The sequence below is a fragment of the Castor canadensis genome, chromosome 2, assembly GCF_047511655.1.
Source record: "Castor canadensis chromosome 2, mCasCan1.hap1v2, whole genome shotgun sequence".
In the NCBI taxonomy this organism is placed as follows: domain Eukaryota; kingdom Metazoa; phylum Chordata; class Mammalia; order Rodentia; family Castoridae; genus Castor; species Castor canadensis.
The window spans coordinates 146,480,315-146,496,441 of NC_133387.1; the positions used below are offsets into that span (position 1 = coordinate 146,480,315).

Here is a 16,127-nt window from a genome sequence, read left to right on the forward strand (position 1 = left end):
AAGGAAAGCATATTCTAGGGATGGTGAGAGAGGGAAGGGAAAGTCAAAGATGATGCCAGTTTCAAATCTGGTTGATGTGAACTACTATAGTACTACTTGTGGTATTAAAGTATTAATAATAAGCGTGGTGAAAAGTATATGACGAATTTGGCTTTAGAAATATTGGATTTTAGGTGATGGCAAGGTACTGCAATGAAAGCTTTCCACAGGAATTGGGAGATACACAGCTGAGTTTAAGGCTGAGAATGTGTGCATTTAGACATTGATCATTCAAAAGGGACAATAAGGGGATCATTCAGAGGAGATTTAAGTTATAAATTAAATGCCAAGGGTATAATATAGAATGACAACATGGGATGAAGGGCCAGTACTTTCAGTTGTTTTTTTTTTTCCCCAAACAGAAGATGTGATAGGATATAGAAAGAGAAGCCACGAAAGTTAAATCAGCAAATTGTAGAGAGGTGAGGGGAGGTTAACAAGGTTTGATGCTGTAGAACACAGATGGGCAAATAAAATTCATTTGAACACAGCTATTCCTATTTGTGTGCATTTCGCCTGTGACTACAGTAGTAGAGTTGAGTGGTTGGGATGGAGGGCAATTGCCCCCTAATTACCTAACATTTACTATCTGGCTCTTTGTAGCACAACTTTGCTGACCTCTGTATGCTAAAGAGACCTAAGAAATGAAGACCAAGAGGGCAGCCTTTGATGATTTTAAAGAGTTCAGTTTTATCCTGTGAGCAAATGTTTGCCGAGAGCCTGCTGTGTGCTTAGCATTCGGTGTTGTGGTGCAGTCTGGGAAGAGGCGAGATAGCAAGAGATTAATTAATGTGTCAGGAATGAAAGTGGTAGTTGTAAAATTTTCTTCTGTGAGTATTGGAAGAAATGAGTTTGAAGGGTATAGAGGAAGAGACTTTTGTTTAATATAGGGAAAATATGAAAGGAAAATTTTTACGGAGTTCCTCTGGAGAGACAGTGTGTTGCCATTATAGGAATTAATGGTCTAAGACTTGAACGCAGGGAGTACATGGGCCTCATTACAGGAAATGAATAGAATTGTTTGTGGAATTAAGTTAAGAATAGTAATTGCTCACACAGCTGTTTTTAAATAGCAAATTGTGTTAGGTAATCAGCAAAAATCCACGAGAATGTACTTGATAGTTATACAGAAACTGCTTTATTGGTACTGACTTATGATCCTAATGGGTACTATTAAAAGCAGATTAAAAACCTTTGTATGCAGTTTTCACATTGGTACACTACTATATGTTTTTTTGTTTAATGTGTAAGTGAAATTGCGATGGTTTAGCAACCAAACACTGATCAGCAGTGTGCCCTTCATGAGCTCACGAGCAGTGAGGTGTGCATTCCCTGAAGAGGGGCATCTGTTCTGTTGCTTCTCTGCCTGCCTTCCCAGACATAGTGGAATGTTTTATTCTGTGTCTGGATTTTGTTTGCTTTTTGTTTGTTTGATCTGCATTTTGTTTAATTGCATCTCTATTCTTTCTTGTGGATTTGGATTTCAATTTATAATGTCTTTTTAGCAGTGCCTCTGTTCTTTTTTTTTTTTTTTTTCTGGTAACTTCTCAAGGGATGTTAAAATACATCATTCACTTATCACAGACGATTTAGAGTTAATATTGTTCCTTTCCCCATAAAATGCAGAAGTCTTTCAACCTTATGGGTCTGTTTACTGCCACCTTTTATACAGTGGTTGTCATGTATATTATATATAAAGGTATTATAACTTCGATGAGAGAATGTTATTTTTGCTTTAGACAGTTGTGTGTGTTTTAAAGACATTAAAAGAAGAAAATCTTTTCATTTACTATATAAATGCCCTTCTTTCTTTACTCAAGATCAGACTTTTCCAGGCACTGGTGGCTCACACCTGTAATCCTAGCTACTCAGGAGGCAGAGATCAGGAGGATCATGGTTTGAACCCAGCGCTGGGAAATAGTTCTGGAGACCCTATCTCAAAAAACCCTTCATAAAAATAGGGCTGGTGGAGTGGCTGAAGGTGTAGGCCCTGAGTTCAAGCCCCAGTACCACAAAACAACACAACAACAACAACAACAAAAAAATCAGACTTTCCCTCTACAATTTCTTATATGAAAGCTGTGTTGGGACTGAATTCTCAGTTTTATTTGAAAATGTCATTATTTCACCTTTACTCTTGAAGGATATTTTTGCTATTCATAGAATTCTGATTAAGAATTCTTCCTGTTTCCTCCCCCTCTAAGCACTTCAAAGATGGTTTTCCTCATCTGATAGCATCTATAGCCTCTGAAGACAATCCTGTAGTAATTTGAATTGTTCTTCTCTATGTAATATTTCTCTTTCTGGCCTTTTTGAGATTTTCTCTTTGATTTTGGCTGTCAGTTGCTTGGTTTTGATGTGGGTAGGTATGGTTTCTTTGCATTTATCTTATTTGAGGTTTACCAAGTAGAGTCTTTATTTGGTAAATTCACACATTTGTGAATTTTTTTGTCATTGTTTCTTCAAATATGTTTTCTCATCATAATCTCTTTGTTATCTTATTATACCTATGTTAGACTTTTTAATCTCTACCATTTGGTCATTGTTTATTTTTTAGTCTTTTTTTTCCCCATTAGTTGAATAATTTCCATTTACCTATTATCAAATTCATGTAACTCTTAACCTCTGTCATCTTCATTCTCTCTTAAGCCCATCCAGGAAAAGTTTTTTCAGATATTCTGTTTGTGTTTTAAAAAATGCTTCTGTTTCTCCAAGATGAAGATCTCAATATTTTTGTTTGTTGTAAGTGTATGTCCTTTCTTTGTCAAGCACGTTTTAACTATCTGCTTTAACGTCCTTGTTTGAAGATCCCAATATAACTGTTATCTTGAGCTTGGCCTCTGTTGATTATCTTTTCCCTTGATATTGGGTCACATTTTACTATCAAGGAATTTGGGATATTAAGAATGCTGTTTGTGGAAATTTGGGGTTCTTTCGTGGCTCTCCAAAGAGTTTTTATTTCTTTTTGTGAGTCATGAAGTGAACTAGACTCAAAATGAAAATTCTCTCTTGCCTGAGGATAGCAACTACTGGACTCTCAATTGGGTTCTTTAGCCTCAGCTGCAAGCTGACTTGGTTGTGCCCCGTGAGTGTGTGCTCCAGAACATGAAGACTTAGGCAGACAGATACCAAAAATTGGGGGCTCCTTCCCTGGTTCCCTTTGGGATTCTTTCCTCACTTTTTGGTGACTAGCTTTCCTGACTCTGTTCTCTTTTTCTTCAGGCCTGGAAGACAGTGAGTTTTCTATTGGGATTTTAGTTGCTGCCTGCCTGCAGAACAAAACTTTCAAAGTAGAAAACTGACCTGTGCTGGTCCCTAAAAACTGTTAAAAAGAGAAAGTCACTCATTCCAGTAGTTTCTTCCAAGTTCATATTTGTGTCAAAAATTAACCTTGTTTTTTCACTCTTCAGTGCCTTTATGACTTGTACACATGTAAACACACACACACACACACACACAGTTGGTCCTCTGTATCCATAGGCTTTGCATCACTAGATTCAGCCAACCAGATCAAAAATTTAAAAATAAAAATTGTGTGTTAACCATGTATAGACTGTTTTCTTGCCAGTTTCCCAAACTAAACAATGCAAGGAAACAACCGTTTACATAGCATTTACAATGTATTAGGTATTATAAACAATTAGAGATTATTTCACATAAGGAACCTGAGCATCAGAGGATTTTGGTGTCTGGAAGTTCTGGAATTAGTCTCCTATGGATTCTGAGGTATGACTCTGTGTATGTGTGTGTACGCATATTCACACACACTTCCCTCCTCTATGTATGGACTTAAGTAGCTATGGATAGGAGCTTGCTGTAACATACTGGACACAGAGCTCTCTAGGTCAGTTTCGAGATTTTCTTCATATCTTTATAATCTGCATTTAAAAATTATACTACATTTAAATAATAATCATTATTTTACTAATTCTTAAAAATTAGATTGCTTGGCATCATTTTTATTTTAGTATCTTAATTTTTTTATTTAAAAAGTTTTTTATTCATTTATTCACATGTGCATACATTGTTTGGGCCATTTTCCCCCCCTGCCCCCATCCCCTCACTGTCTCCCCCACCCCCCTTGCTTCCAGGCAGAACCTGTTCTGCCCTTATCTCTAATTTTGTTGAAGAGAAGACATAATTATTTTAGTATTTTTAAATCCTCTTTTTAGTTGTCACACTCTTAAACTGTCATGTGAACACACTAATTTTACATGTTCTTCGCCATTCAGTAAACATTTGAATGCAGAATATCATACTTCTGCTAGGTACCAGAAGAACATATAGATCAACAAGTATGTTCCTTGCTGTAAAGTTTTGCTTGTAAGATAAACATTTAAGACAAGATAAATGCGAATTAATTTCTGAAGAAGTGTGATTAATTTAGAGTTAGTCAATAGATAACCCTGTACAGAGGAGGGGGCATTTGATCTTAGCCTGATTCACAGTTTGAAGTCAGTAGGTAGGAGAAAAGACTAGGGTGAATATTTTAGGGCTAGAAAACAATGGGAGTAGCATATGATAAGTCCTGACATACTTAGTGAAGAGGTTGGAGCAGTGCGTTAAGGAAGGGATATAGTATGTTGAGAAGCTGAAAGGCTGAGTTGAGATTCCCTTGGTGAATGCCATGCTTGGGGATGTGAATAGCAGAGGATGACCTTGGAAGAATAAACGGGTTTGATCCAATGTGTATTTATGGGAAGATAGATATGTGGGCAATATTAGAGCATAATAGAAGAACAAAGCAGCACAGAGGTCTTGAGGCAGAGCTCTGTATACATAAAGGGAACAAATGGGATTATTCCTAGAAAATGCATCAAGATAGGAGTAATATGGTAAGTGACCAGTTCAGGGTACATGATGCAAGACTCTTATCAAGCTCAAGGGCAACTTTACATTTCCAACCACATTGGTAAATGTCCGAACATCATGATTAGTATATGGAAACTTTTTATAAAAATGCTTCTCAGGCCATAGTACTTTAGACTGTACAATGGCGAATACAGAGTGATTTCTCTTAGGTCATGTGATAAAGTCATTTCAAAATCATGGAATGTTCTCCATGTGGTTTATCCTCCATGTTAGTGAGGACTTCAGTACCTCTAAAGATTTTAACAACTTGACTTATATATAGTTACCTTAGTCCAACTGTTTCTTACTGTGATTTTCAAAATACTACCCAGCTGTTTAGAATATTGGTTTTGATTACTATGTGAAGAACATGATAAGCTAATAAGTAGGGAGCTAGTTTTAGGTCTGCATTTATTAAACTGATTTATTTCCCCTTGATAAATTTATTCTTCCACAAATGCTTATTAGTGTTTACTGTGTCAGGAACTGCTTAGGGTGCTGAATATATAGTAATGAGCAAAACAGACTCATCTTTGTTTTCATGGAACTTCCAAATCTATGGAAAAAAGATAGTAGACACCCTCCCCTCCCCCATAGCTGACCTTTGAGCAGAAACCTAAAGGAAATTAAGGCAACAGACTACTCAGACATTTAGGGGAAAAGGCTTTGTGAAGCAGTGAGTTCAAGTGACTTGGAGAGAGTGTTCTTAGTGTTCTTTGAGCAAAAATAGGTGTCATATGATTGAAATAGAGTGTTCAAGAAAAAGAGCCGTAGAAAATGAGGCCAGAGAGGTGGGAGGTAGAACCTGTACAACATTGTAGGCCATTGGATTAAGTTTGGAATGAGATGGGAATCCACTGGTGGACAACAAGCTAAAGACTGACATGATTTGATTTATTTTAAAAGGCTACTCTAGTTCCCACTGTAGGCGGGGTAAGAAAAAGAAAGGGAGCCCATGTAGGAGACTATTACAGCAAGCCAGGTCAGAGGTGATTTGATAATATTGAGCATACTAGGTCTTAGTCAGATTTTGGAAACGTTTACAAGGTAAATCTAATGAGGTTGGACCATTGAAAGACTGAGAAGGGAGTGTGCGTGTGTGTGTGTGTGTGTGTGTGTGTGTGTGTGTGTGTGTGTATGATGCATCCAGTGTTGAAGAACAGCACCACGCCTTTAAAAAAAATTAAAGGAATTGACTGATTTTAGTGCCTCTATGGAGAAAAACATAAGAATCTCTTAGAAGTTAAAACAAATTTTATAACCAGTGTTATATATTTCAGATAAGGCAGCATGTCTTCTCCTATATTTCCTTGTGATACTAATATTGCCTTAGTTTTTCCCTTTTACTTGTTTTTCATTAATGTGTAGCATAGTAACAAAAACTTGTTATTATATTCTAGTTGATCGTGAATCACAGAATTTCTTGGAGAACACCTTAATAGGTTTATTTCATGTATATCTAAATCCAAAAAAATACAACGAAAAATGGTGGTAGGTTTTTAGATGTATATTAATTTACAATCGATTGTAGCCTTTGAGTCTTATCTAAAGGAATATCATTATTCCACAAATAAAATTGAATAAAGAAACTATTGAAGACAGACACATTCATAGCTTTGGTTATTTGATATGGTTATCTCCAATCAAATTTCTTTCACCAAATCATTTATCGAATTCCTATATGACAGATGGCAATCCTGCAAATATATTATTTTTCATTTGTTTGTGACCGTGCAGGGATTTGATATTTTTGGAGTACATTTTACTTGCTAGAATAAAGAATTTAATTTCGCTGCTAGAAAAGACTGTACTGGGGGGAGGGTGGGGGGAGGGCAAATTGTTCCTCCCAACTTTACATGTCTCTTTTCCACAGGGATAGACTATCATGAGTACCTATGCAGTATGACTATTTTATTTTGCTTTTCTTGCTGCTTTGCTATTTAGATATCCTAATTACTGGCTCTCCTTTCTCTATTCATTGCATCCCCTCTTTCTTCCTTTCATTGTTTCTCAGTTGAGAGACTCTCCACTGTTACCTGAAATATGTTCCCAATTCCAGTCCTTCTTCATTTATCCTAGTTTTAGTTTAGCATGTTAGGGTATTTGCTGATCGGTTGAGTAGAGGCGTAAGGGAGAAGGAGAAATGTAATTCATTCTCAGCAGCTTTGCCACATGAGTCACCCTTTTATCTCAAGGCAGATCTTGTCTAAGCCTCATCAAACCTTGAGAAATGCCTTTTGTACTCAAATTCTGTAGTGTTAATCATCTTTGTCTGCAGTGCCTACTTGGGAGAAAAAACAAGTGGGTAGGGCATAGAAACATCACTCTCCTCAAAAAGAATGTTTTCAGTTTCTGCTAGTGTATAAAAACCTAGAAAAACCTATAGGACTAGATGCTAGCATGATAAAGAGGAAGGAGTGGTATAGAAACTGGAAGTAGTTTTAGGATCAAATTTAGAAAAAGAGTACTTGCAGTCAAAAACAAATGATGGTAGTGAAACAGAAGCAATAGACTATATCTAAGTTTGTCTTGGAAAAGGGAGTAATGCCTGGACTTGGCCCTTCAAGAGCCTTACTATCCGATACTTTGAAAATTTGGTTCCTTCTCTAAGGAATCAACCTCTAGGGAGCTGTCTGTATATGTCATTTCTGACTTACCTTTACTTTTCTTATTAAATCAACTTACAAAAGAAGGAGACATATTGCTTTTATCAAATTCACTAAACATTGTCTTAAGTATGTGGTCTAAAGTTGAATATTCTTTCCTGGAAAATATTAAATAAAAATAGCATGATTTTTAGAAATGGGGCATGTAAAATTAAAAAAAAATCACTGCATTTTATTAACTGTCCCATTCAGAAAAGCAAGTACTAAAAAATTCAATATTTGAAAAATTTAAAAAGCAAAGAGACATTTGAGTTTCAATGTAAGTCAAACTTCCAATTACCCCTTTTAATTCTGAATAGAAATAGAATCATTTATTAGAAAGCCAAGCAAACATCATGATGTTTTGATATGTGTGCACTTTGTGGGATGGTTAAGTAAATCTAATTAACATACTCCTTAGAAAGAAGAAAGCCAAGTATGACTCCAAATATTTCTATCATTTGATTACTTAGCTAAGATTCCTCTTATACCTGTCTCTTAAATCTATGAATTAAGGAATTTAGCCTCATAAAAATTGTTGAATTGTATGTATGTTCCAGAATGGGAATGATCTATTTTCAGGTTTATCAAAACAGAAATGTTTTCTTCCCTCATCACTCTATTGCAATCCTGGTATATTTCTTGTTTTTCAGATTTTGATTAGTCTGTACAGTATTTTTATTAAGAATCGTATCTTCTGGTTTAATTTCTTTTTTCTGTTTACCTTGGTCTTATGAGTGAAGCTTTGGAGGGTTTATTATTCCTGTCATATTTCTGGGTTGTACAACCATTGTCTTCAGCAGAAAGGAGTCATTGATACAAAAAGATGACTCTTGCCTTTGTCAGTGCCAGCCACGACCTTTTACTCAGTCTGGATATGTTGACAATAAAACTACAGAGCTCCGAGTTTAAAGCCCAGCCAGATCCTTGTGATTCTATAGCATCCTTTGAACCCTTTGCCACATCCAATAGCAGTGGTATTGGTGACTCAGTTACCCAATTAATTACCATTTTAGTTAATTAGTCTTTGTTCCTTCATTTTATAGAAGGAATTAAGATTCATTTGATGAAAATTGAGTATGTCGTTTCAATTGCTTGAGAAGTTATCTGTAGCTAGCACTTATCTTTTCTATATTTCCTTTTACAAATGTATTTAACATGGAAGTCTCATATTTGTTAATCATTTGCTATAAGAAGATTTAGTCATTCTTTTTTTCTTTTGGTGGTATTGGGACTCGTATTCAAGGGCCTCACACTTACTAGGAAGGTGCTCTACTTCTTGAGCACTCCACCAGCCCCAAAATTCAGTCATTAAAAGAGCAAAATTATGGTCTGATTATTTTCATTAAGGACAAGATTTGTCAAAATAAGTTTCTGTTATATGATCAGTGAAAATGTATTTCTTTACATATAACTTTTCATAAAATTACTTACAATTCCATGTCATTGTATGCTTGTGGATTTGTAGGTTAATAGTAGCCTTTTTCTTTATTAGGGTCTTAGGAATTCTGTCCGCCGTTCTACGGTGCTGATTACAAAGAAAATGCATAGAAAATCACTTACAAACTAGTGATACTGGAGAGGTAACAAAGTGTGTTTTTTAATGACACTCCGTATTTGTAGAATCTTCCCTAAATTTCGACCTTTAGTAAGAATGTCTCCAAGAGTAAGCAACACTTTATGTGTTTTTATGCATAATCCCTGGGTTTCAAAGCAGATCCACTTGAAATTGTGTTTGGAATATTATCTGTATAGTAGTCCCTCTCCCCCATCTGTGGGGGAATACATTTCAAGGCTCCCAGTAGATACTTCAAACTGGGGACAGTACCAAACCCTAGGGGTGTACTTTGTTCAATATATACATACATACCTATGACAAAGTTGAATTTACAAATTAGGTATAGTAAAAGATTAGCAGTAACTAATAATAAATAGAACAGTTATAGCAGTGTACTGTGATAAGATATTTAAATTTGAGTCATTTATTAACTTGTTTTTAAGAAGCTATTAAAATACATTCTACTTTGTAAACTGATATCCCTTTTACCCTGCTTTTTTTTTTTTTTTTTGCCACCCATCTCTTGAATTGGCAATTCTGTCCCGTAGAAGAGACTTGGGAATTGTGACAAGTTACTGGAAAGTTTGGCATTTTATTTATCACACACTACATTCTCACCTAAATCACAGAGGAGTTCCAGGAATTTTCTGAAAGAGAAGTTCTAAACTTAGCAGAGTGTTGTCATTATAGTATCTAGGTTTTTCTCATGTACAAATGAAACTAAGCCAACACTATTTTTTATCATAAAAAGAAGCTCAAAGGGGTTGGGAAAATATACCCTTCTAGAATTAAGGGTAAAAAGAAATACGGACTCTTCAGTATTAAAAAGGTAGAAATAACTTGCTTGAAGCAGAAAGGATAGAAATGGCTGGATTGTGAGACCTTTTTTGCTGGGGACTGGTGGAAAGGTGAAAGTAATAGAGCCCAGTTCAAGCTCAGAAGGTACATTCAAAGACACAATGAATTGTTTTGTTCAAAGTGGTTCCTGATTCTCACTTTGAATTTTCCTTTGCAACTTTCATAAGGCAGATTGTTTGTGATTTTGGATGAGACTGAAGTGTTACCCACAGAATTACAAGGGTGAGTTGTCATGTCATTTTGATTAGTTTTGATATAACTAATGTTGATTTGATATGGTTTGATATAGTTTGATATCGTCAGTTAAGAACATCTAATCCCTGATCTGATAGAAACCACTATATTAAAATGAATGGTTGTTAGACTGGGTTTGTTTTTAATGTTTCAGCAACTGAATTCTTCATATTTTCATGTAGGCAATACTAACCTAGAGAAAATTTGAGGGTTCCTGCACTCATAGCAACGGATGGGAACAGAGATGGAGAGACCTCAGTTATACCCTCTTCTAAAGTCTCCAAAGAAATATTTTGGTTCTGAAATTCCGTAATGTATGCAGGACATTGTTCAAGAAATGCTGGAGTAGTGATAAAGATACTTTGAATCAACTTATTTTCTACAGGTTTCTGAGGCAACCAATATTAAACCAGTTCCACAAAAATGCAGATAACACTTTCTAAATTGTACTGTCTGCTGTACCATACAAAAAGCATCCACCAAAATATCTGCTTAAATTTTACATGGTTCACTCTCTTCTTTCCTTAGGTATGGATGAACGTGGAGGTACAACATCTTGGGGAACGAGTGGTCAACCAAGCCCCTCCTATGATTCATCTAGAGTAAGTTTCAACTTTCTTTTTTTTTTAAATTTTTTGGTGGGCCTGGGGTTTGAACTCAAGGCTTCAGACTTTACAAAGCTGTAAGCTCTATTTCATGGAAATAGAGTATTCACTACCTTCATAGTGTATTTAATTCTTTATGTAAACTGCCAAACTTTGTGAATTTATTATATTTCCTATAAGCAAGGAAATAGTCTTGGTGTTATTGATGTACCTAGACTGCTAATAGTTCTCTCTGCAGTTGGAAGAACTTAGGGTGCCACATTGCATGCTCTCTGAACTTAAATAGCTATGTTTCTTCATGTGTGATTTCCTTTGAGAGATGGCAGTGGCTTCAACAAACCAGCTTTCAGCCTCCCCTCCCTTAGTCGTACCTCAGTAATCAACAGCGATGTCTATCAGCTCTCAAATGTAGTCCTGTCTCTGGGAAGTGTATCAACACAGAACAGACGTGAGAGATGACATTTCTTTGTGTGCAATTAAAAGAAAATAGGATCAAGCTAATGTTATATATGCTGAAAGTTCTAAACATTAGGGCCATTTCCAGCAAAAAAAAAAAAAAAAATTCCAAAAACTTTTCTAAAACTGAGACTAGGAAATAGAAAATTAGACCAGAGAATTGTGCTCCTAGACTCACTAATAAGCTGACGAGGTTAAGAGATACTTTTCCCAAAAGGCTGTACTTTAAATGAATAATAAATGTTTTTTTGTTTCTGTCAGAATTAACCAAGAGAAACTAGACACATACAATGTTTGTGGGTACTTAACTCTAAAAGCAAAGTGGCTTAAAAAGTAAAAGGAAAACTGAGTATGTGATTAGAGCTCAGGCTCAGTATGGATTTTACAATGAAAAATGCTGTACTCTTAAAAGATGAGGTTTTGCTGTTATATTTGTCCATAGCCTATGTTTAATTTATTTTAAATACTTTGGGAACAATTGGAATAGTCATGGAATCAAAAAAATAGACTGTTAACATGGGATTTTATGTTTCTCTTTGGGAAAAGCTACATTATAGTTAAAGAGCTCTGTGCTGGGTATCTCAGTACTTGAATTTTACTGTCCATTCCTGGAAGCTTTATTTTTTCTTGGGGAGGTTAAACTGGTTAATGTACAAATTTATTCACAACTTTAAAATGGTTTTTGATTATTTGAAAAATATTGTTAAGTAGGAGAGATAGGCTTCCTGTTTAGATTTTGGAAATGCCAGTTTTATGTATTAGGGAATTAACAATATACTATTTGTTGATATTGGAATGTTTTCTTACAGAATCTTGTATTACTTTGTAGTGTGCTACTGTGTAATAACATGTTATTTCTCAGAGTGCATGAAGTTGCACCTTTGTATTACATTTACTTCCCTCCCAAGCTTTCCATTTTTTTCTACTTGAACACTACACAGATTTTTAAGAGAAAAGAATGTAATAATGTACCTAGGTACTTGTGTAATTCATGATCCTGAAATTAAGAAAATCCTACTTTCCTTCTTGCTATTTGATGTATAGATCACATGTGTAATGTTATCTTTTACTCTACAGATTGTGTGTAGTGAAAAGCTAGATTCTGTAGTTTTAAAAACCCAGCTAAATCTGAGGTATTCCCCGCCTACTATAGAACCACATCCACTTCTACTTATCCATTGAGAGATGAGATAGAGTGACGACAATTCAGTGCTGGCCTTTATTTTTGTTCCCATCAAAAGCCACTCTTCCACTAATTTCCATCCTTGTATCCTACTCACAATCTAAACCTAACATGGCTTAGTGAACTGGTTAAGAAGTTATGTTATTAGCTGGGTTTTTAATTTTTTTTCTTAAATAAAAACCTGAATCCAATTTCAAACTGTTTCTCCCTTTCATTCTTTTTGCCTGTAAGACATTTATGGTTACCTTCAAAGACTCCTTTACAGGAAGATTATTGACTTTTAGCATTTCATCTTTAAAGATTGTTCACCATCTTGACCACTGTTCATAATCATAAACATAAATGAATATCATATGACCAAAGTACTTCATTATTTTATCTTGTTGTTGTTCTTAAATTCCTATTTTAGTACAGTGAGGTTCTTAAATTCAGAAATAAACACTGAAGTTGACTAAAAGTCAGTTCTGACACATTGCTAGTAAAAATAAGTCAATTTAAACTTTAATGAAATTGTAGGTACTTACGTGAATGAATTTTATTTAGACTTTATCATACTGTATAAATGCTATCTGTCCATCATAACAAATTGCATTATTTAAAAATGATATGGTTTTCAGTATTATCACCAAATAGCCTTTTTATTTTACTTTTTGTAAAAGTTGAAAAGGCTTAGTAGGTCGTAAGAAAAAACATTGGAAAACTGCAAAATTAATACTTTGGTGGAGTTACAAAACATATGTTTTTAATTTGCAGGGACTAAACTATCTGAGCTTGTCTGTATCCTTCTTGCCCCAACTCAAAACTGTAAGGGAGAAAGAAAAATTCTTTGTAGTAATATAAAGTCATATTTGGGACATGATTATACTGTAAATCACAATCATGTTACTGCACAGAATTGGATAAATAAAATACTTTAGGTAGAATTTAATATTTAACATCTTCTTAAAGGAACATTTTTTTGCTGTTCATACTTTTCCCTTATCATTCCTGACTTTCAATCAGATTCTAATTAAGATCCCATTCTACTATCGTAGCCTTTATGCATAAGTGAGTTCCACCAAGGGAGGTGGTGAGGGCACAAATTCTTATTTATGTGTTAGTCTTACTACACCTGCCCCTCAGAAGTATAAAAAGTCACTCCAGCAGAGCTCCAGTCAGGTGTTTGTTCCTATTTTACCAAGTAACCAGAAAAGTAGACTCCCAATGTAGAGATTCTTAAGTTCCTGGGTATTAGAATTATGCACAGCAAACCATTTAGCACAGGGTTTTGTGAGGTAGACATAAGAGTGGTTGTAGAACAGGTGAGAGACATACATATTTAGCTTTCATAGGATATGTGGATTTGAAACAGCGCACATTGAGACACTCAGAGGCAAGGAACACTGCTGTTGTGGCTTATACACAGACCTCTCTGCTTCTGTTACAGTCCTGGTTTCTGCCCATCTGTGTAGAGCAGAAAACACACATTAAAAAAGTAACAGATGCATCATGATATGAAAGATACCTCCATTTTTTGAAATTTGTAAAAGTCATGGGGAAAGTAAAGCACAGAGACAAATGAGACATTTAAATTTCAGGTAGCATAGACATGGATAGGAAGACTAGTTGAGGAGTTCCTCCCTCTCTTACCCTTTTGATATTGTACTACTTATAAAGTCCAGAAAATATGGTTGTTCTTGTTTACCAAAGTGGTAAAGTGTTCTAGTTTCAGATTTCCCCCCCTCTTGCATCTGTGAAATGGAGGATAATGATAGCTACTTCATGAACTCATCATGAGATTAAATGAGACAATATTTGTAAAGTGCTTAGGTCAGTGTCTGGGACATACTGAATGTTGTGTGTCAGCTTTAAATCAGTTTCTCAAAATTCATATACTAGATCTATAGGTAATAATTACATAAATATAAATGAATGAGTACATTTGCAGATTTGCTGCATTCTAAGTATAAAGCAAGAAAATTATTTGCTGATTCAATCATGCTTACTTTTTTCTTACAGATTTCTAAAGAACATAAATAAGATAAATTTCCCTTTCTCTTCAGTTGTCCATTTGTTCTTGGGAAAGCAAAAGTCTCTTCTGGCTAAACATCGGTATCAAAGTTTTTGTTTCTGTGTAATATGGTGCTTTAAACATAATGGGTGTCCTATAAGTGTTTGCTAAATTTGATCAAATTGGGGAATAATCATTATGTTTATTAGGTTAATTGTTAGGGTTTTTAGGTTAATTGAACACAGAGGTTGAGGGGTGAAAGACAATTGATTTAAGAGGATAAAGCTTGAAGTAGATAGTGGTGGTATTGATGGTAATGCAAGACCTTCTGTGCTTACAAATTTATTGTCCTGATTGATGATAATTCTACTCTGAGAGCCATTTTATTTAAGGTCATGGGCTTTGAAATTTTGTACTGTGTGACCTTAGACAAATTACTTTCTTTACCTGTGTGAGTTTCAGGATTCTTGTCTCTAAAACTATGGTAATTTTCACATATCTTGTAGTGTTTTAATTATGATGAAATAAAATACCAGGTATGAAATACTAATTTCATTTATTGATATAATGAATGAAAGCTGCTATCACTATTACCACCATTATCTCTAAATATCTAATAATTTAGGATCTATTTCTGTTTCTGAGATACTGTCTAGTCATTTGAGTCTCTGGACATTTCAAGTGGCTGTGTTGACTTGGTTTGCCTGCCCTTTACATCTAGACTTCGTTCTGAAGTTAAGAAGTAAAATAACATTGAGGTTTGCATCCGGTGTGGGGTTATGACAGGGCTCACAAGAGACAAAGTTTTCCTGTTGACACTTTTGTAAGGTACAAAGTTTTTCATACCTTTATTTAAAAGGTAAACTTGAATTCATTCATAGGAAACCACTAATAGGAATTACATTTATAGGCACCATCAGTGACTAGGAGTTGGCAATTTAATCATGAATATTTGTGAATATTATGGTAGTTATTTTTGAAAAAGAAACAGGATTCACTTGAGTAGTTTGGGTGCTTTAAAAATATGCTAAATTTCCTCTGTTTAATGTGGTTTGCAGAAGGAAACAGTCATTTGCATTTTTACTCTTTCTCCCTCTGTATGTTGCAGTATCATAGAATATTCAAAGCTGAGAAGTGTGTTAATTATCATTTTCATTATTTCATAGATGAGGAAACTGTTCACCTGTGTCATATCTTGACAAAATACACATTAGATTTGACTAGACTGTATGACTAATTTCTATCTCTGGCCTAGACCTTAGACACTGTGAATCTTAATACTAGTACATTTTAATCCTTTTACCTTAATATTTTTCCAACTCAAAGAACTGTCCTAAATTTTCTGTCATATGCCGAAGGAGTAGGAGAGTAGAAAGACAAAAACAGAAGAAGACCTGCAGCTAATTAAAGAGGACAAGGGGCATGATACAATAGAAAAATTCCCCTGACAAGTGTAGTGTATTGTGGAAATCGACCCAGCTGATTGATGGAGTGCAGTGTCTGTTTCTCTTTGCATCAAACTTTTTTTTTCCATCGATGGAAATGGGGTGGGTACTGATAATAACTACTTCACTGAGGTTCCAGACTTATGCTTGTTAGTGGAGAAGGGAAATTCTAGTTATGTGTGAGGAGTTGACTTTAGAATACTTCATTTAGCTGCTGTATGTGACTCAGCACATAATTTTAGGGACTTTTTACTTAAGAGAAA

The 16,127-nt window shown here is 35.0% G+C and overlaps 1 protein-coding gene across 11 annotated transcripts in view; it reads left to right on the forward strand.

Annotated features, from left to right (window-relative positions):
* Tcf12 (transcription factor 12) overlaps window positions 1–16,127 on the forward strand; it is a 318,977-nt gene that overhangs the window by 108,419 nt on the left and 194,431 nt on the right. For all 11 annotated transcript variants that reach the window (XM_074066035.1, XM_074066041.1, XM_074066039.1 and 8 more), the window contains one exon: window positions 10,714–10,787. In XM_074066035.1, coding sequence (XP_073922136.1) covers window positions 10,714–10,787 — 74 coding nt within the window. The remainder of the gene's footprint in view (window positions 1–10,713; window positions 10,788–16,127) is intronic.